Raw genomic sequence first — 20,376 nt, 5'->3', positions numbered from 1 at the left:
GGTCCTATAATGGGATGTTATACCAACTCCATTAATGAGTATCTATACATGTGGGAGGACATTTGGAATACCTGGACAAAATCAATGTAAGCAAAGGGGGTAACAATCAATGTATTGCAGTGGAGGCTGTTTAGGCAAGCGTTATTAGCAAGCAGTTATTAAGGCAGGCATGGCACATGAGGAGGTGCAGCTGACAGTACCATGCATGGCTGCATTTGTCTCCACAGAGGTGATGTTTACACATCGCACCAAGTACTCATTGAGGCCGAGGACTGACTCAGCAAATCGTTACTGGTGGTGGCCGTGATCGGGAATCAAACTGCTACCCCCACAAACACACACAAACTCGTCGACGCACACGCGCAAACACAAAAACACACGCGCGCGTCCACGCAGACACACACACACACACAAACACTCGCGACGCACACGCGCAAACACAAAAACACACGCGCGCGTCCACGCAGACACACACACACACAAACACTCGCGACGGACACGCGCACGCAAAAACACATGCGCGCGTCCACGCAGACACACACACACAAACACTCGCGACGGACACGCGCACACAAAAACACACGCGCGCGTCCACGCAGACACACACACACAAACACTCGCGACGGACACGCGCACGCAAAAACACACGCGCGCGTCCACGCAGACACACACACACAAACACTCGCGACACTCACTCAAGCACGTCGCGGTTGAAGGCACGCTGCCGGTTGCCCAGGAACTCTCCGATCATTTGGCGGCTGAGCCCCTTGCGCTGAAGGAGGAAGTGTGCGACTCCGACGGGTGTGTCGGGCACGAAGCCGCGCTCCATCAAGTAGGCGACTCCTTTCTCCGGCTTCCTGCGAGGGGCACGGGCAGCCTGGGTCAACTCAGGCGCCGCTCACAATGCAATTGCCTCGCAGTTTTTCTGGTTTGCATGGAATCGTCCCCGCACGTCGGAAGGGCGAGGTTGGCGTACGTACGGTGCGAAAGAGTCACGACACGCATACATTTGTATACAGCTGTCCAATTTGAGAAATTAAATGGTTGAGATGAGATGTGATGTTCTGTGCTTTGAGTCGCTGAGGCATCTGAGTGACCTATAAATGGAAATCCGTATTCATTAGCATCATCTTCAGCTTCTTCAGATGGTGCACCTGCCACATGGAAAGACATTTTCTTCTCAGTTTTTTTTCCCTTCAAATTACAATTGTGCTATTCATACTATTTGGTTCTTTCGGTAAAGTCACGTAGGTATAAAATAAAAGCTTTCCCACCTGATGACACGTCGTGATTTATTTTATTTCATGTGCTATTCATGTCGTGATATGCAAGAGAACATCCATTCGGTGTTAAAGAGGACAAAGCAATGCATCATCCAGTGTTACAGGACAGCACACAAAAGTGAATCTCACAAAACTACTTCGGAGATCCATTCAAATGAACAAGTCTAATTTACTGTTATTCAAATGGCCCTTTTATACACACTGAGGGAATTACACTCTCACACAGATCCTACGCCTGACATGGTTGTCAAACTGACATTTAAATAAAAATCCCTCAGCTGACATGTAACCAAATTAAGATTAAAAAAACTAATTTAACATAATGTGGTTCTCTCTGCGCAGACAATGGTGAGTGGGCCGGCATGATAAACTCACTACACTTGAGACACCCCCCCCCCCACGTGTATTCAAGAGTGGCTGCCTTGATTTGAACCCAGGGCCTCCAGCCGTGCCACTTCTGAACTCAGCCTCCCTCTGTGGGAAAAATTTCGAAGTAATGAAAGCAAATAGCCTTGGTGAGGGTAGGGGGCAAAGGAATCGATGAAAGCTGTTGAAGAGATACCTCAAACGGTTTGACCTCTCTCTCTATATTGTAAAAAAAAATGGGGTGTTGGCTTCCCTCCCTGACCTCTAATGTCCAACATCCAGGGTGTGTGTACATATATATATACTCTCCAACACACCAGTGTGCTGTACTAGTCACGAATCGGCACGTTCTGTTTACGTGATAAACCTTAATAATTGGTTGTGTTGGGTGGTGGCCGGCTTAAGGACACATTTCTATATTTACGTGATCTGACCCCCAAAAAACACCTGTATTTTGTATTATACCTGCTGCCTCTCGAACTACTGCTGACCTGTTCTTAAATGAGAACTGGGAAAAATTGTGGCCTCATCATCTTTGATGATCATCTTTGAGATTCACATAAACGTCACGGCCCTGAGCTTGTTTCATCGAGGAGGGACACGTAAACCGTGGGTGCTGGCTAATAACGGGATCGCATAGCGCAGCACACACGGGCACACGTGTTCAAGGGCACACGCGTTCATTTTACAGGACAGACATGTTTGTTCGCGTATGCTGGTTGGTGCCGTGTTTCCAGAAACAAAAATGTTTATTTTTGACAGAGGAGACCTGGGTTCTTCTTTGTTAAACATCACCGTGAAACATTTCACCTTCGGCCAATCAGGAGAGGCTCTGCGAGCAACGACCATGATGCTACCTCTGCACGCGCTGCTCGAGCAACAATGTTTCCTGCCAATTTCGGAAGAAACGTGCTTATTTTGGAAGTATGTTTTCCTCGTGTATGCCGAGCTGCAAGGGTCAAAGTTTGCCGACTGAATTCCCGTTGTGCCACAACTGTCAATGCGCTGCATTGGATGCGCGCCGCCGCTTCGAGCGGCCGGAAACACAGATGCCGGCACTCGACGGCGGCTATGAACGTGGCAAACAAAAGAAAACGTCGGTGAGGACTTGAACCGTGGAAGTACCGAGATTCTCCCTCTGTCTCGCATGCGCAGCACGAGAGATGCACGCACGCACTCAGCAAACTAAAATGTAAAGGAATTCATCTTCTTGGTTCTTTCGGTAAAGTCACGTAGAAGGGAAATAATAAAATAATAAAAATAAAACATCATAAAATACTATTCTCACGACGTTTTGGCCACAACGCAAGCAGCCGTCCTCAGGTGAAGAACAGGGCTATCCAACAGCCCTGTTCTTCCGACAGCCCTGTTCTTCACCTGAGGACGGCTGCTTGCGTTGTGGCCGAAACGTCATGAGAATTGTATTTTATTATGTTTTATTTTTATTAATTTATTATTTCCCTTCTACGTGACTTTACCGAAAGAACCAGGAAGATGAATCCCTGCAGTCATGAAAGCTTTAAATCGAAATATAAAGGAATTGCCGAAACTACTATAAACGATTTTTATTTTACCAGGTAAGGCCCACTGGGCTTTGTAGCCCCTTTTTCAGAAAGTGACCTGGCCACAAATGATAACTCGACCAAGCGACTTATCACGGGGAAATTTACAGAGGCCACACACCCGCAGTGCACGTTGATTTTAAATGTGGAGGGGAAAACCGGAGCGCCCGGAGAAAAATCCACGCGACCACAGGGAGAGAGCGAGAGAGAGAGAGACAAGCATGCAAACTCCAAATATACCGCGACTGTGGTGAGGCCCAAACCATCCAACACATCACCGCGGAGTGCGCCATCCACGCCAAGGGTGGCACAGTCGGGTTTTTTACAATCGGGTTAAATTGTCTTTTAATATTAAACCCGATCATCTGAGATTGGGAGAAATCCGGTTTAATTGGTTCTAATTGCAGAACCGCACTTCTCAACGATGGGCTTCATCCATTCCAAGCGAAGGAACTCACTGGCGCCCACGATTGTGGAGGAGAAGCTCGTGTTCATCAAGACCAACCTGCCCGCCGCATTCTACGACTACCCCGTGCCCGACGGCCCCCCCAAATACGATAGCAGCACCGACGAGGAAGCAGCCTAAGCCTTGGATCAGAGTTTCGTATTCATTAAAGCAGGTTTTAATTCCCCGAAATCGGGTTTAATTGTATTAAAGAAAAAACCCGATGCCTGCCGCTGGAAAAATCGGGTTTTTTTCCACCCATGATCCCCGCACATCCTGGTTGAAGGACCTTAACATTGAACTATGACACCAATAAAAACGGTTGCCTCCCCCCGCCCCCATACCTTGAGAGAGAGAGAATGATATAACATGTTAACATAAACAATGGATGTTAATGATTCATCCTCCTTACTTCCTCTTGTGATTCAATGATTGTTGTGATTCAGGGTGATGGTTCAAGAATTGATTCTATTTTTTTTACATTGCAGTGAATGTCACATCCATGATACGCAATGGCATTCATAATTTAAAAAACAAACATCAATTATTACACGTGTGATAAAGTGCACGTATCATAATTTGCATCAGAATGGATATAAATCAATGAATCAATGGATCATCATGCCCCTCATGTTAATGACGGCAAATTCATCGGAAAATATCAACACGAATTACCATCGAAGATAGGAATACAATACTGATAATCATGGGACTTCCTTTTCCAGTACCAACATATGAGAATAGGTTTTCCCCTTTTATCTGGCAACAAAACAGGTGTTGAGATGTTAAAACACCAAACTGAAACCTTTTACAAGGAATCATGTCTGCGTTAACCACAATACTTGTGGACAGAATGCAAACAAAAACATAGTCTAATAATATATGCATTGTCTTTGAAACTGATTGGTCCACACCAGAGACAACTTTCTTTTGAGCCTCGTCCCAAACAGTGTTAGACCAGAGGAGAATATCTCATTTTTTGGTACTGGCAAAGGAGATCCCATGATGTAGATGCTCACCCCGACCAGAGGACGCTTTTTGGCGTCCTCTGGTCGAGCACCAATTGAGACTAGGCTAAAAAAAAAGCTGTCTCTGGTGTGGACCATTCAGTTTCAAAGACAATGCCTATATTATCAGAGTATGTTTTTTGTTTGCATTCTGACCACAAGTATTGTGGTTAATGCAGACATGATTCTTTGTAAAAGGTTTCAGTTTGGTGTTTTAACATCTTAACACCTGTTTTGTTGCCAGAAAAAAGGGGAAAACCTATTCTCAATGCTGATAATGTTTTTTTTACAGTACAGCATCTGGGATGACAGTGATAAATGTTGTTAAAGGATTTTAGTAGTTTTTTTTCAAAACATTCTAAAGGCGTGCGGCGTTGGTAGGGTGACATTAAGTGGTCCTCTTATTACTATTGACAAGAACATAATTCGTTATTTTTTACTTTGTTTTCAGTGTGCACAGTACGAATGACTGCAGAAGCGATGCATTCGTCACACTTTGTCTAATATTCGTAGCAGTAGTAATATATGTCTCTTAACAGAATGTGCATACTGGATACTGTGAAATATGGCGAAGCTGGAACGCACATTGCGATCTACAATGTTATTTAATTTAGTCAGCATTTTCGAGAGAGAAAAAACCCTACACTACTTCCTCAGGGCATCCAGCAGAGTTTGTTCAACATAATTCACTACAGGGGCTTGTTTTTCCATGCAATTTTCACTTGCCCAAAAGATGCGCGTAGCTTAACTCAACGGTAGAAAAAGCCATCTGGTCATTACATCACTTCAAGTGTAATGATTTCAAAAGCGTCATTTGCCACTGTGTTACATTGAGAGCAGCGGATAGGTAAGCATTTATTTCCATTCTCACCGTCGTCGTAATGAAGTTTAGCATGTACATACGCTTAAGTCTAGATTTACCGTAACGTGAAATTGAATAAAGGTCAACCAATTTTTTTCAGCTAAATTAAAAACATAAATCTGCCCTGGAGACGTAAAACTAGCTAATTAGGTAATTACATTTTCTCTCAACATTCCAGAATCATGTCTTCCTCTTTGCCGTGATCCTAAACACGCATCCCTCAATGCTTCTTTGTGCACTTTTCACATGTTGTTCCGTTTTCTTTGTCAATGTCTCTTTGAAATCCATGTCATAGCAGGGGATATATCAACTGATAACAAAAACTAGTTTCTATTCAGGCGCATTGGTATGTTTCTCTTGTCATCATCAAGGTCACTTTTCCCAAAGCACTCAAACCCCATCTCATCCGCCTATTTAATAATTTTGATCCCGCTCTGCCTTCAAGAGCTGGCAATATGGCTCTCCAGAGATATGATATTGCGCTGTTTGTGTTGCTTTTTCCAGTGTGAATGCAATATTGCTTTTTTTTCACATTGAACAGGGGCCCCATCATTTACCTATGACATCTGGCAAACCAACAGTATTTGTTTAACAAGTCTGTGCTGATGAGACCCAGAACAATAGAACCATCCCCGAGTCCAGTTGCTTAAACAAATGCTGCTGGGTAATATTGATCAGGAAGGACAATTGGCCAATGGACTGAGCCATATTTGTATTTCTGCGTGGAGAAAAAAAATGGAGTTGTGCTTATAAATCTCTCTCTCTCTCCAAAGTGTGCTGAAGGGGTGCCTTTCTCACACATTCCATATCACCGGCGAAGCGAACCGCATGACACTGTTATAAAGGTGAGCTCCGCAAGTGAAGATCGTATCGACCGGGGTGCTATATTACTTCATACTGAAGGTAAGTAAGCCGTGCCTGTGATGATAATACCACTGGAGAGCCATACTGCACCGAGTTAAAAGTGAGCCTTATCGCCGAAGATCATATCACTGAAGAGCCGTATTGCCCCTCGCCTGCTTTTGCCCCTACCTTGTCTGAGCTGCCTGATTTATAGCAGGGGGCTATTGGAGTGCTGTGCTGAGCCTGGGAGAGCCAGGCACGTCTCAAGAGCCATTGAACGGAGGGTCTAGGTGCGTGATGCGGCAGTCGTGCCGACTATTTGTCCCAACAATTGACAAATTTAGTCTGTAAATCCCATCGATGTCACACACGAATGGAGAATGGTGGCTGTCAACATAAGGCAGCGGCGGGCATGGACGCTGTCGGTCTTGATTGTCGAAACCGCCCGATTAAATGATAATGTGAAAAGATAAAAGTGCAGCCCTGCAATTGCTTGCTCATGCCGCTGTTTGGTGGCAGGGCCTCCACGAGGAAGAGCTCTTGAGAGCCCCCTTAGGGGGTCTACTCTTTCACACTGGCCAGACATCTTGGAAGAGGTGTGAGTACTCACACTATAACTCCACCAAAAACAAAAGCTGCCTGTCGACTAAGAGTAGTGGACCCATTTATAGTGCTGGGTGGACAGAGGCAGGGAGGGGGGGATTTAAGAAACTCGCTCCATTGTTTTTAGCTGCCGAGCCGGGAGAATGAATCAGAACCGTACTCTTTGGTTCTTTCGGTAAAGTCACGTAGGTATAAAATAAAATAAATTAAATCACGACGTTTCGGGCGCAACACAAGCGTCCGTCATCAGGTGGGACAAGCTGATGACCGAAAGAACCAAAGAGTATGGATCCCTGCAGTCACGAAAACTTCAAATCTAGATTGAATCAGAACTGGCAAACCTCTCGATTACAAGTCCAGTGTACTAACCATTCCTCCATGGCAGAATCCCTGTATATGTGTAGACTTCACAACGAGTGTGTGCTTAGTATCGATGGGATGATGCATCGATTCACTGATTAATATTTGCGTTTAAAGCTCATGATAAACGCGTTGAATCACATGTGTAAGAAACAATCTTTTTCAATTTGCTGGATAATTGTTGTATGGCGGGAGGGCTGGTTAATGTACTGCATTATCAACCCAATAACCTGCGTTCAATTCCCAGTTGTGGCTATTATCAGTGGGTTAAAAGTGATGCCTGGACCGTCCCCTGGAAACCCATCTTCACCAATGCACTGATCAGCACGGTGAAATTACAGGACCATGACTTCTTATGTTATAGTCAGTCGAGACCGCTATATTTACCACTGCAATGAATTAGTTATGAAGTACGACTCTGAACCACCATAATATATAAAATCACCAGGGTCAGGTTAATCGTTCAGTCCCCACTGATCAGCCAATTAAAGCATCATCATCAACATCATAATCAGTCGTTTGCATTGCTGAGGCCGAGACGCATTCTGTGGGATGAAGAAATCAGTCAGTGCCAATGTGCCTCTTATCTGCAGGAACATGAAAACAGGCTATTCAATGTTACAGAGTCTAGTCTTTGGGTCAGCATATGTTTTTGCTTGGTAGAAAACTGTGGTCATATTAAATGTGCAAAAGAAAAAAATACAATGCAATATAAGGTTTATTTTTTGCCAAATGCATTTCATACATTGTGTTTTTCTCTTGCGTTGTATTTATGGAATGTACATATAAACCTATTCAGCTTCTGCTAGAATAAACTCCCTTTTCCTTTTGGATCTCTCCATGGGACTATTACAGATTCCATTGTCGGAATGGGCTGAAGGTAACGGTCTGTTTCCGATCATACCCAAATGATTTGGTGCAGCACAATTGTTTAAGTTTAGTGCTGCAACCGCATTGCCTTCAGCCAATTCGGTTTGAAAAGGCTGATAAAAATGGTGACATCCACCAGGACATAACTTATTTACTTGTTTATTTTAAACGACAGTCATAACACAAGTATTGCATTATTATTTTGGTGGGTCGCTGCCCCTTAATGAAGTTCCATTACAACGTAATGCATTATATCTGTCTTGGCAAGCCCATTAAGTCTCTGTCACGATGAACTTTATTTATTGCGTGTTAGTTTAAGCGGATGCTCCAGTAGGTATACCTTAACAATTTATGATCACGTTCATAAGGAACCTCTCACTGATCGCAAAAACGCTTTCCGCCACGAAAATGATGCATTTGCAATAACGAGCCCGAAACTACTTTGGACGGTGTTACGTCTCGATTTAGTCTCGGCCACTGAAGCATCGATTCTTAGTTGCTGGCAGCGGCGATGTTTAATTCAACATGAAAACTGCTGCGCACAGAGAGTCTGAGCGATTGTAAAAATAATAATTTACTGCCTATTGTCAACCCCTCCGCACTGTGTCATTCATGTTTTTTTTTACCATACTTCATAATTTTTCGATTTAAAGCTTTCGTGACTGCAGGGATTCATCTTCTTGGTTCTTTCGGTAAAGTCACGTAGAAGGGAAGTAATAAAATTCACCTGAGGACGGCTGCTTGCGTTGTGGCCGAAACGTCGTGAGAATTATTTTTATTATGTTTTATTTTTATTATTTTATTACTTCCCTTCTACGTGACTTTACCGAAAGAACCAAGAAGACATACTTCATAATTCAAGAGGGGCCAGATATCACTCGACATTGACATAATTTGTAATACGGAATGAACCCAGGTTGCCGAGTGTGCAGCGAGGTACGCTCGCTGCTGCACCACAGCTCCCGAGCGGTATTTCATTTTCATCTTCGAGCGCTGTCCATCTGCTCAGCAGCAATGATGGGTCTTAGTGAAGTCACTCTGTCGCTGTCCGCTCTCTACCGATTTCACCACTTCGGTCACCGCCAATCCCCTCCACCCACCTCCGCTTTGTCGAACGCACGCTCCGTTTGCCTCTACTTCTCAGTCCTTATTTTCTGGTGTGCATTGCCATATTTGGTAGTCATTCTCGAGACGTGTCCCGACCACTGCGGTTTCCTTTCTTGGATCATTTGTAACGGCAAGTAATTTGTATTTATTTATTTAGTTGCAATAATAACACACACACACAAACATCTCAAATGTCGTCCTTTTGAAACCTAGGGAGCAATTATGGGACCATTTGTTCCACTTCCTGAATTTTTTGACCGTTGTGAACAATGGGGCACTGGACATGCGTGATGCATGCGTAACATTTGCACTGGACAGATGCAGTTCATGCAGTTGTATTAAAAGCACACATCACTTGGCTTTGGTCAACATGCACATCGGCATGCTGTTATGTAAACAGCAGCAATGTTTTGCAGCAATTACAATCGAGCTGACTTTTACAGACCGGCTCAACTGGCAGGGTTGCACACTTTTGATGCTAAACCGACCTGAACTATTCGGACAGAAATCCTCGCTGCAGACTCCAAACATTTCCGTACAGTACAGCCAGTCGCCCCTCACGTCGGTGATGTCTTATGTGGGCACCCATTGAAAATTGATATCACGTGTCTCCTTTGTATTGGCATTTGTTTTGGTCCAGCCTAAACGTGGGTTACGAGATTGACGCATGGCTATTATTAAAACAACAAAAAGCAATTTCCTCCTGGACTTTCCACCTAAACTTGGCCATGCTACATGCGCAGAGCAAACAGGTTGCGATGCAGAACAGGGTCATGTGATGTGTGCACTTGGGCACAACGGCCTTTGTCGAGAGGAATAAACCAGCTGGGGAAGTCTGCTTCTCGCTTTCATCCTGAGTGGATTCAGCAGTACATTTTGGGTGTTCCATCATGCATTTAGCAACTGTCGAATTTCATCAACGAATTAATACAAAAATATATGAGATACATGAATATATATATAAAACACCTTATAAAAATGGCAAATTTGTAATTTTAAACATGCAGTGTGGGTGAATTTGAGTTTACGTAAAAGTTAAGTGAAAGTCAGCCACAACACTAAATTAGTATCATCATTCATTTGTCAGCTACACACGCGGATCTGCACTCTCTCCCTCTCTCTTACATTGCATGTCACGAGGTGATGAAGACAAATGCTGCTTTTCACTGTGCATCTGCTCGCCATTTAAGTGATTGTTAAACAGTTGAAGGATTATTGGCTCAAATGTCACACGGCATTGTGCACGTCTTTCACGGTAATATTTAAGCCCTCCATGCATTATCTTGTTATTGATGAGAACAGATGTCGCTTATGAGGCCCGCTAGGCTTTATATTAAACCATACACGTTGTTTCCTGGCTTCCCATTGAACGTCTTGCACGATTTATGGAACAGGTTGTGCAGTGTGCGCTGTTCAGCATGATCAGAATAAGAATCTTCATTCATCCTGGAGAAATCCAATGAGCTATGAATCTCTTTTTCAACAATAGTCCAACGTTGCACTCCACGGGAAGCCAAAAGCCAGACAACAGCCCGATAGAAATGTGATTTCGTTCCTGAAGATGCTCCGAGGACGTGGAACAAAAGATCAGAAGTCATGCCGAACGACACGTGGTACTAACTGTTAAAAAACAACATCACGTAGCTATACAGGCCAACCGCGAAAACCGACGCGGTGAATATTTCTTGCGTGTAAAAAAAAAACACGCGTGGAAATACGAATCGCGTGACTGGGGCCTCTTTTTTTCCCTTTGCTCAAGCTTGATTCTGCCGACGGATTATCACGGTTGGCTGCTACGTTGCGGTGCGAAAGAAGTTCGACATACATGCACACAATAACTTAGGGGAGTGAACGAAGTGACCGAATAATCAAATGCATCACCCACACAGTTGATGATTTGCACCTGCGCCGCTCCACAGAGACCTCTGTGCTATGCACAGCTGCGAGGCATTAATAATGGAGCGTGTCGGGTGTTTTTGGCGAAGCTAAACAAAATATATATTTTACAATATACATAATGTAATACAATTTGGATTTATATCGAGTCTAAATGCAAAGGCACCTCAAGACGCAGTGCAAGATAGTGGGACGTGTGCATCACGGGTGAGAATACACTGAAGGAGAATATTTAAATATAATTTAAAGAGAAGAGACAGTCAGTTCTAGCTACAGCCATGGTTATATATATACACTGTATATAAAGCACCATTGCTCAATCTGAAAATAACTTTAAAAATCGTAATTGGACACAAATTAATTTCCCTTGAGGGTATATATTTGTCATATAGCTGTCGACCCTAATTATCTCACATCTTAAAAGAGAAATAGGAATGACAATACGATAATACATGGCCTTTCTTTTTCCCAGGAGAGCCTCACTGAGTCTCGAGACTCTTTCGCAGGAGGGTCCTGCAAGTTGTATCATGGCCAATTCCATTCACGAGTGTTTTGCATGTGAATGCAAAGAGCGGGTAGCTGGAGAAAACCCGTCACACATGCGAGGAGGAAACACTCAGAGCTCCTCATACAAGCGGCACACCGCTGTGCTGCCAAACGCCGGGTATTTATTCCCTTGGATTCTCCCAGCTCAGTAATGACCCAGCCTCAACCCCTGCTTAGGCTTCTCAAAGGACCCAACGAGATCCATACATTTCAGGGTCATTCGCTTGAATACATTTGGAGAGTACTCCCAGCGATGTTAAGAATCAGGTGGTGCAACTGCACCGGGGCACACAGGCTGGAGGGAAAAAGAGGTAGAGAAAATTGACAGAGGGTCCCCATCTCGTTACTTGCGCCAGGGCCCATGCCAACCACGTTCCACCAACTGATAGTAGTGGTCCGTGCTAAGGATTTCAGCTGATGTGGGCCGTATAGGTGGCTGGTAACCGCCGTGTTTGGTTATGGCTAAGGGACACCCACAATATTTTGGACAATGTAATCATTGCATTACTGAGTCCGCGTTTTTCTCCCTTCAACAAGCTGACGTGAATGCTGATTAAGCTGAACATGCTGATGATTAAACCGTTAAATACATAGCCATGGATGACCGGTAGGCTCCATACTAAGCCAGTACGGTAATTGTTCTTTAGGAGTCAGCAAAGGGATTTTTTTACGATCGCTCAGGACTCGCAACCGCTCAGAGAGACGAGCACGTGCGAAACGATTCAGTTGCGTGCAGCTGATCTCTCAAGCGTGGACCCGGCTTAATCAATGACAATTTGACAGCCCCGCATCCCCCCCCCTCACCACCCCCAAACTTCGAAAGTGTGTCCACGCGCCTGCCCGACCTCCCCTGCGGGGTTGCCGTCTTACTTGTTGAAGAGGTTGAGTCCGATGCGATACTGCCGCTTGCGGATGATGTCGTTGCTGAAAGCGGGCGAGTCGCAGCCCCCCTGCGCGTCCTTGTGGTAGCCGGGCCGCGTGAGCGCGGGGTCGCGCGCGCTCGTGTGCGACGACGTCTCCGACCCGTAGTTGATGGTCTCGTTGGAGTTGGACGTGCTGTTGATGCTGTCGTTGTCGGCGTCCGAGAAGTCCGAGTCGGCCTTGCTCTGCCTGCTCCCGTTGACGCCCAAGCTGAGGCCCCCACCCTGCCGCAGAGTGGAGGGGGCCTCCGGCGGCAGGACCCGCACCATGCTGGCCCCGGGCAGCGAGCCGGAGTCGACGGATCCCCGCGAGGGGCTCTTCGGGCTCACGGGGTGGCCCGAGAGGCTTTGCTTCCTCAGCACATCCTGGCTCAAGGAGTCCATGAGAACCTGGGCCTTCTCCACGATGGGCATCGCCCGCATGTCCCTGGCCGTGTTCACGGTTTGGGAGGCGACGGTCGTTTTGGGTAACGTGCTCCTGACGTATGTGTGCGTCTGGCTGCCCTCGGAGATGCTGCACCCCGAGTGGAATCTGTCCGGCGCAATAAACGACCCGGCCGCGGCCGCGGCCGCTACTGCTGGCACGGCAGAGATACGGTTTGTCGGAGACGGCGGCGTGATGGCGTCCTCGTCGATGTACAGCGTGATGTCGCTGTACGACGCGGCCAGCTTGTCCTTCACGATGCCGTCGTCCGCCTGGCTGGGGTCCTCCGCGAGCTCGTCCTTGGGGAGGAGCGTCAGCGTCGAAGAGTTGCCATCGTTCCCCGTCGACCGCGAGTCCAGCTTCTCCTCGTCCGACTTGCTCAGGCCCCTGCAGTTGAGCGCATCGTCGATGGAGGCCGCGAGCGACTTGACCTGCTTAGAGAAGGCGTCCTCCAGCTCCGTGATTGTGTCTCCCTGTTGCCGCCCGCCATGCCGCGTCCGCTTCGGGCCCTCTTTGGCCTCGGCCTTCCGGTCTGCGGAGGCCACAATCACGGCCGTCACGGCCGTTGTGGGTGCAAGCCCTCCTTGTGGTGGCGCCTTCCCCGCAACGGGGGACTCCTGGGTCGGTAGCTGCATCCGAGTGCCCTTGGAGACACGGCTCTCACACATGGAGTCTCGGATCCTCCGGAACTGCTTCTTCATCTGGTACTCTCGGAAGGCGGTCTGTATGGTGCACGCTGCTCGGCGGCTGATGTAATGGCCCCCGTATTTACGCTCCAGCATCTCCACCTGGGAACAAAGAAAAAATAACAACGTGCAGTTCTCGCGCGAGTTCGGCGCGGCGTCCGACGTTTCACTCCACATGCTGAGAGCTTCAGTCGCGGTCACGAAAGAAGCCCCCGGGGCGCGTAGAGCGTTACGTCGGACGTCGTGCTGGATAACGCGAGGTACCACCTGAAAACGTGTCGGAGAGCGGTACAGCACAACCACGAAAACGTATGCGGCGAAAATAAAAATACGCGTGCACTCTCAGCAGTTTACTGTCGAGCGAAAACACTCGTGTCGGGTGTGTTCAGCGTATAACCCAAAACGTGTATAATGACACGTAGCGATTTGGCAGCAGCATCACTTTCAAATGCTGAGGTACATTTGTCCTACTCTTATTACAGTAAACCAATGACCGCTGCTTCGCTGAGCGATTGCGATTGGCTCAGAAGATTCGATTCCCACTTTAGGGATCTGTACACGAGGCTAAAATGTCAATAAAAGCAGGCTTGATGCATTCCTTTTACTCGGAATGCATGGACTTGGCAAACAAAACAACAAGGGCAGCCAATACGAGCAACGACTGCGAGTTCACGCAATTCGCATTAAATTTCCAGGACCACTTTGGCGCTCATCAATAATTGTACGCATTGTGAATCAAGCCAACGTTGCGGCTGCTTGAGCACAAGACGTTCTTTGCTCATGACACCATGACACGCTACTTTGCTACGGGTAGTGTGGGTGGGGGAGGGTGGAGTTATTTTTCTCTCCTCTAAGTGAAACACTCCTAACCAAAGGAGAGACATTCTACTCGCAATCAATTTCCATCACACCAACTCGTGTCCTCAGTGCATGCCTCCGGGTGACAAGATGTAATAACTCGTTGCTGAATAATGGAATATGCAGGTATCCATGCATATTTTTTGGAGTATATTAATTATACACTACTCTGACCACATTTACCCGGAATGCACCCAGCCTCATCGTATCTCAGGAGCAATGTCGGGCAAAAGTTTGAATAGTTCTTGAATGAAAGACCACCGTGCAACAACAGCCGTTTAGTGGCTGCTGCAGGACAAATGTTGTGGCTAGAATTGGGTAGTGCAGAAGAATCCATCGCTGTTCTGTGTACGAAGTCCCCCACATCTGTGCCCACTGCGCCATTCACCACCCTGCACTGACCTGCGTGGCAAAAATAAATCCTCACGACCCACACGGTGTGTGGTGGCCCTCATCCAGCGGTGGATTTACAAAAGTTTCCGTACATGTACATGTTATAAGTATTGTAGGACTTGCACAAGTGCTGTAATGTTTTGCAAGTTCTTTTGGGACCATCGGAACAACCACTATTAATCATAGCAGCATTTGGTTTGGCAGTGTCCATACATCACAAAGTACATAAAAGTGGCCTATGACTCAACAGAGCCTTGCTTACTGGTGCCAAGCCTGGCATTTGGCACACACAGATAAAGTTCACTGCTCCAATTAAGTCTCCATGTGGGCAAATGATAGGGCTACAGTGGTCATTTATTATTCTGCTTGCTCTGTTGTATATGTCTCTACTATTGCGTGTCACAACGGACAAAGGCCGTTTAAACACACGTGAAATGGTGACAAATGATATACCGGGTGGTCAACAAATTGTACGCTGAGTCATAATAGCCAGTTTTTAGAGTGGTCTGCATTATGACCGTATTTGCTCGGACGATTGAGCAAGCGGACCGGAATGTATTGGTCAGCATGCTGCCTCACCAGGTTGCTGGTTGGTCAGTCATTGCCATTGATTGACCCAATTCTGTTGCGGTGTCGGACCAGGTGGACGTGATTGTGGCTTGCTGTAACCAATTGTCAGAGGCAGTGTTGGACTCTTCAGCGATGCCTCTGGGAATTACCGAGAGGAGCCCCCCTTCCCTCATAGGCATCTTTGGGCAATCAAAGGCAGTTCTGATTTAATGACTGCTCGAGTTAAGGTTGTGAGGCATGAAAGCAATTTGAGGGAAATCATTGCCGGCGATCATCTCGCTATTGGCAATGCATTTACAATGGGTAACTATATTAACATTTACAGCAATGACAGAGCATGATGTAATTCTTCTACCTTGAAAACAAAAATGTATGCAGCAACTACTAATGCCAGTGATGATTGACATTAGTTGCCCTATTGCATCAAGGCATTTAAGGATCAACTAAATGCCTCATTGTTATGAAATGTACCCCATGGAGGTGTACACAATGCACTGATTCATCTATTGAAATCCATGTTGTCTGCTCCAGATACGTGCATCGAAAAGTTGTTGTGAGAATTAATTATTATTGATTTGTCCATGCGGTATTTTACGTAATTATTTCATGTCACCCCGGCAGTCACCAGAGGAGCTTTCATTCGCTAAAAAGTTTTAAGATCATTAGATCTTGAACTGAATTGTGATCCTTGACTCGTGACAATTCATCAAATTGTTAGGAGACCGAAATCAGGAGTCGGCTAAATCTCCGAGAATCCATTCGTTACCATCGGTGCTGGCAGCCATTAGGCTTGTGAGATGGAGTTGCCACCTGTCCTGATTTTCTCAGGATCCTCCACTTTTTGCGGTGGAAAAGCTGAAAGTCTTTTCAAGTCATTACAAACTTCAGTTTATGTCAACTGCATATAAATACACCGATCAAAAAAGCGCATTTACATGTGGTTCTTCGCTCTTCCAGTATTGTGACATATTCTTCTTCCAAAGATATGTCCTGTTTTTAAAGCCTAGGCGGTGGCAAGAACAGCATGATCTCTGCTGCAGTCACACCACTATCATCAAAATCGTCGCCATTGACCTGGCCCCACGGTGTGTGTATGTATGTTGAACTTCCTTCACACCGTACGTTGCCAACCGTGCTAATCAGACGTGCGGGAAAATAAGCAACTATATTAACCGTTACAGCAATGATAAAAGCACGATGTCATTCTCCTACCTTGAAAACTAAAGAATTAAGCAGTGACAACTACTGCCGGCGATAATAGACACGAGTACAGGGCTCCATCACGAATATTAATAACGGGGCGCAGGAAAGCGAGGGGTGAATGTCACCTGTTTATCCTGCAGGTCGGAGGAGAGCTCGTAGCTCCCGGCGAGCGAGTGCTTCCGCCGTGCAGCGGCCGTCGCAGCCGTGGTCCCGTCGTCCCCTTGCTGTTGCGCCCGGCGCAGCGCCGAGTTGGATCGCTGGAAGCTGGCCCTGCGCGACGTCGATTGCCGCGATTGGGCGGAGGTGCCTGGCAAGGCCGAGGCGTCGTCGGACGCGCGGGCCGAGGAGCAGGCCGCCGCCGCCGCGGCGTCTCGACTGAGCGAGCCGTCTGTGCACGTGACCGTCTCTGGGCCCTGTGCCTCAACATCCACGCTGTGGTCGGTGAAAAAGAAAGAGACGCAAAGAGGCATGGTTTGATATCGGGTGCAAGATTTCTCTCCCCGTCGCCGGTCTTGACTGGCACTGCCCACGCCTTGCAAACTCCTGCCTAAAGTTACACACAGAGGAGTCGTGACAACTCATTTTGGTTAATTGTACCCTCGATTTAAAAACGAGATGTTTGACATCAGGTTGAAGTATGAAGCTGTACTTCAAGCAGGGAGAAGGGAACGTCGGACATATATACATAATTTGGGTACAACTGAAAAACACATTTTGGAGAAAAATTTGTGGTAATCAGCTTGTTAACTACGTGTAGCCCGATACCATTAAATATCTACATTTATTTTGACAGTCAGTGTCTATAATGAGCTATCACAGCCAGCTAGATGGCTCAGCGGTCGTGGGAGTGGCTCACAACCAAAATATTGCGAGTTAAAATCCTAACTTTGGCACGACACAATGAGGACCACTTTTTTGGCAAAGTCAACCAGTGGTTGTCTCTTTGGAGAGACTCACCCCCCCCCTCCACCATGGGAATGTGGAATTTCCAGCACTGGCTCAGGGCTGTAAACAGGAGATGAGCACCACCTGAATTCTGATTTAAGAAAGACATAGCTGTAATGCTTGTGGCTGTTTAGTGCGAAGTGAAAACCCACCAATGAAATTCACGGGACCTGAAGAATAGTTAAATGAAGTCACGCAGCAGATGATTGGCCATTTCCATTAACAAGGGTTTAGGATCTGTGAGTAACACACAGCTAACCACCACATTAGTACGGCACACAGCATGATCCTGTCGAATGTGTAAGCCATGCACCAAAACATGACTATATTTTTTTATGTACGAGTGCTGGTTATATATATGTATCATATTTGCTTAGTTTTCTGAGAGAGCATTGCCGTCCACCCCCTTTCTGAGCACGGACCCCGGTTATGAAACGCGTTTGATGGAGTGGGGTGCAGGCACCTTGCCGCAGGCTCTGTGCTGCGTTACTCTGTGAGCACGCGATCGCTTTGTCGGAGACTTTCTGACCCTGGGAGCACGTGGCTGTGTGAGAGTGCACCAGGACGCAGATTCAAATTGAAAAGGCGCCACGTAATCATACGATTGTTCACAATAATTATTGATGCCTTGAGTTTTCCGGCTGGCTGCTGGCCGGGCTCCTATCCACCCCAACGATGTATCTATCGTGAGTGGCTGCTGCGGGCCATTGCCACGGGAACTAGCTCGGTTAACTGGATGAATGGGATTTTCCGTGGAACGCCTAAACATTTAATTGGGTTGAAACGGCGGAAAGAAATTCGGAAGACGTATAATAGAAGGTGGTAGTCAGGGATAAAGAAGAATAACACGGATCATTTCACATTTACCTAGCTGTTCAACTTGTGCTCATATTAATGTTATTCTTTCACCAGATTATTCTTTAAACCCTCGAGATTATAAAAAAACAACCCTCACAATGTATTATCTTGGCATTTTATTATGTTAAAAAGTAGATTACTTTTAATAAGAGGCAGCTGTCATGAAAATGGCAGCTGACTCTTTATTTTCCATTGCAGAGCAACGGGTTCACTATCAGTAATAATTATTATCTTTATTTACTCATGTAACCCTCACTGAGCCTCAGGACACCTTTACAAGAGGTTCCCACCCACCAGTGTACATGGGCACACCACAGTAGATCGATCGGCAGGTTGCACGCGGTCAGGTAAAGTGTAGGTATTCCCATCTCTTCCAGGATGTCTCGTCAGCCTGGAAGAGTGGTACAACGCACACTCTAAAGGGGGTTTAACACGGAGGCTTTTCGCCATTCTGCCGAATTGCCCGATGATGCTGGATGTAATTACCAGCGAAACGTCGTACTCAAAAACTGTAAATGTTGTGGATTCACTCTTCAACACACCGGTGGGCTAAAGTAGTGAACTATTTGTCTTTTGTCAACGTGACACGTTTTTGCTGATTGGCCGTGTCGGGTGGTGGAGGGTTACGACACATTTATAAATAGCGCGATCTAACCCAAAAACTTTATTATGAACTCTAAAGGGGATAATTTAGAACTCCCTGCAGTGGAGGTTCTTCTGCCAGCAGTGGTCTGTGCAATACACCGCAGGGCTGAACCTTTACCTTTTTAGCTGCAGCCGGATGTTTGGCAAATTCAATTTAATAAGTGTTTGGCATGCAGGAATAAGCCGTAATACCTGGAAAATGTCTCACAAATATAAGGGAGGTAAGACCTAAAGCTCTGACAGGAAAGATTATCAAGAATCCACAGATGTACTGCCATTCACTGGTTACCCCACAGCCAAAGCCTACAACAACCGACGTTCATCGGCAGTGTAACCATGAAAGTAGTAACTGGATCACATAGCTCTTGAGATCTCACGACATTGGGGCACATTTAGAGTGATTTGGTCACGCGTGAACCTGTGCTGTTGATATGGGAGCAGAGATTGGTTGCTAACTGGTGAAGGAACAGAAACACGGCCTAATTCTTACGCGGAACACAACACCACCTCTTATAAGTCGACCCAGCGCAACTCACAGCTGCTGCCAAATGGGTGGCAAAACACGCGCCAAAGATAACGTTTTAACTAAACCTTAGGGGTAGGGGCTTTTTGTCATCGTCTGAAAGTTTGACATCGTATACTCCTGGGCGTCCGACTTTGGGGGACTGACCGCTTGCGGCAGCTTCAGTTGAAGTTGCTCCGACGGACAGATGGAGAGGATTTGGCAAAGCACGTATGTACTAACGTAAACATGTCTCAGAGCTTACAGGACTCAAATTGCGTTTGAAAGGCTGCTGCATTATTTTAGGAAAATCAATATGTCCGGGACATTTTATGCAGCTCATGTTTTGTTTATTAGATTCTTCCTCTCAAGGGGAAGACGTGTTTTTTTTTTAATATATATATTCCAAGTGTAGTACGAGTATATACAGTTTATGTTAAGAAAGAGACCATATAATGTATACAGATGCATGTAATATATGTCTCTCTGTGTATAAAGCGGGAGTGTGGGGAGCAGTAGTGGAGCGGTTAGCGCGCTGCACTACAAATCCGGCGACCAGAGTTCGATTCGCTCACGGCCAACATCGGTGACGAATATCTGAACCGGTTCTGGGGCTCCCTTA

At 46.3% G+C, this 20,376-nt stretch overlaps 1 protein-coding gene across 7 annotated transcripts in view; it reads right to left on the bottom strand.

Moving 5' to 3' along the window:
- LOC144944335 (IQ motif and SEC7 domain-containing protein 1-like) overlaps window positions 1-20,376 on the bottom strand; it is a 289,601-nt gene that overhangs the window by 34,422 nt on the left and 234,803 nt on the right. For all 7 annotated transcript variants that reach the window (XM_078872419.1, XM_078872420.1, XM_078872423.1 and 4 more), the window contains 3 exons: window positions 16,930-17,236; window positions 12,621-13,882; window positions 696-857 (listed from right to left, as the gene is read on the bottom strand). In XM_078872419.1, the coding sequence (XP_078728545.1) occupies window positions 696-857; window positions 12,621-13,882; window positions 16,930-17,236 (1,731 nt within the window). The remainder of the gene's footprint in view (window positions 1-695; window positions 858-12,620; window positions 13,883-16,929; window positions 17,237-20,376) is intronic.

The sequence above is a fragment of the Lampetra fluviatilis genome, chromosome 34 (genome assembly GCF_964198595.1).
Source record: "Lampetra fluviatilis chromosome 34, kcLamFluv1.1, whole genome shotgun sequence".
NCBI classification, from domain to species: domain Eukaryota; kingdom Metazoa; phylum Chordata; class Hyperoartia; order Petromyzontiformes; family Petromyzontidae; genus Lampetra; species Lampetra fluviatilis.
The sequence above is the reverse complement of the archived record's forward strand: the minus strand, read 5'-3'. Positions and strand labels throughout refer to the sequence as shown.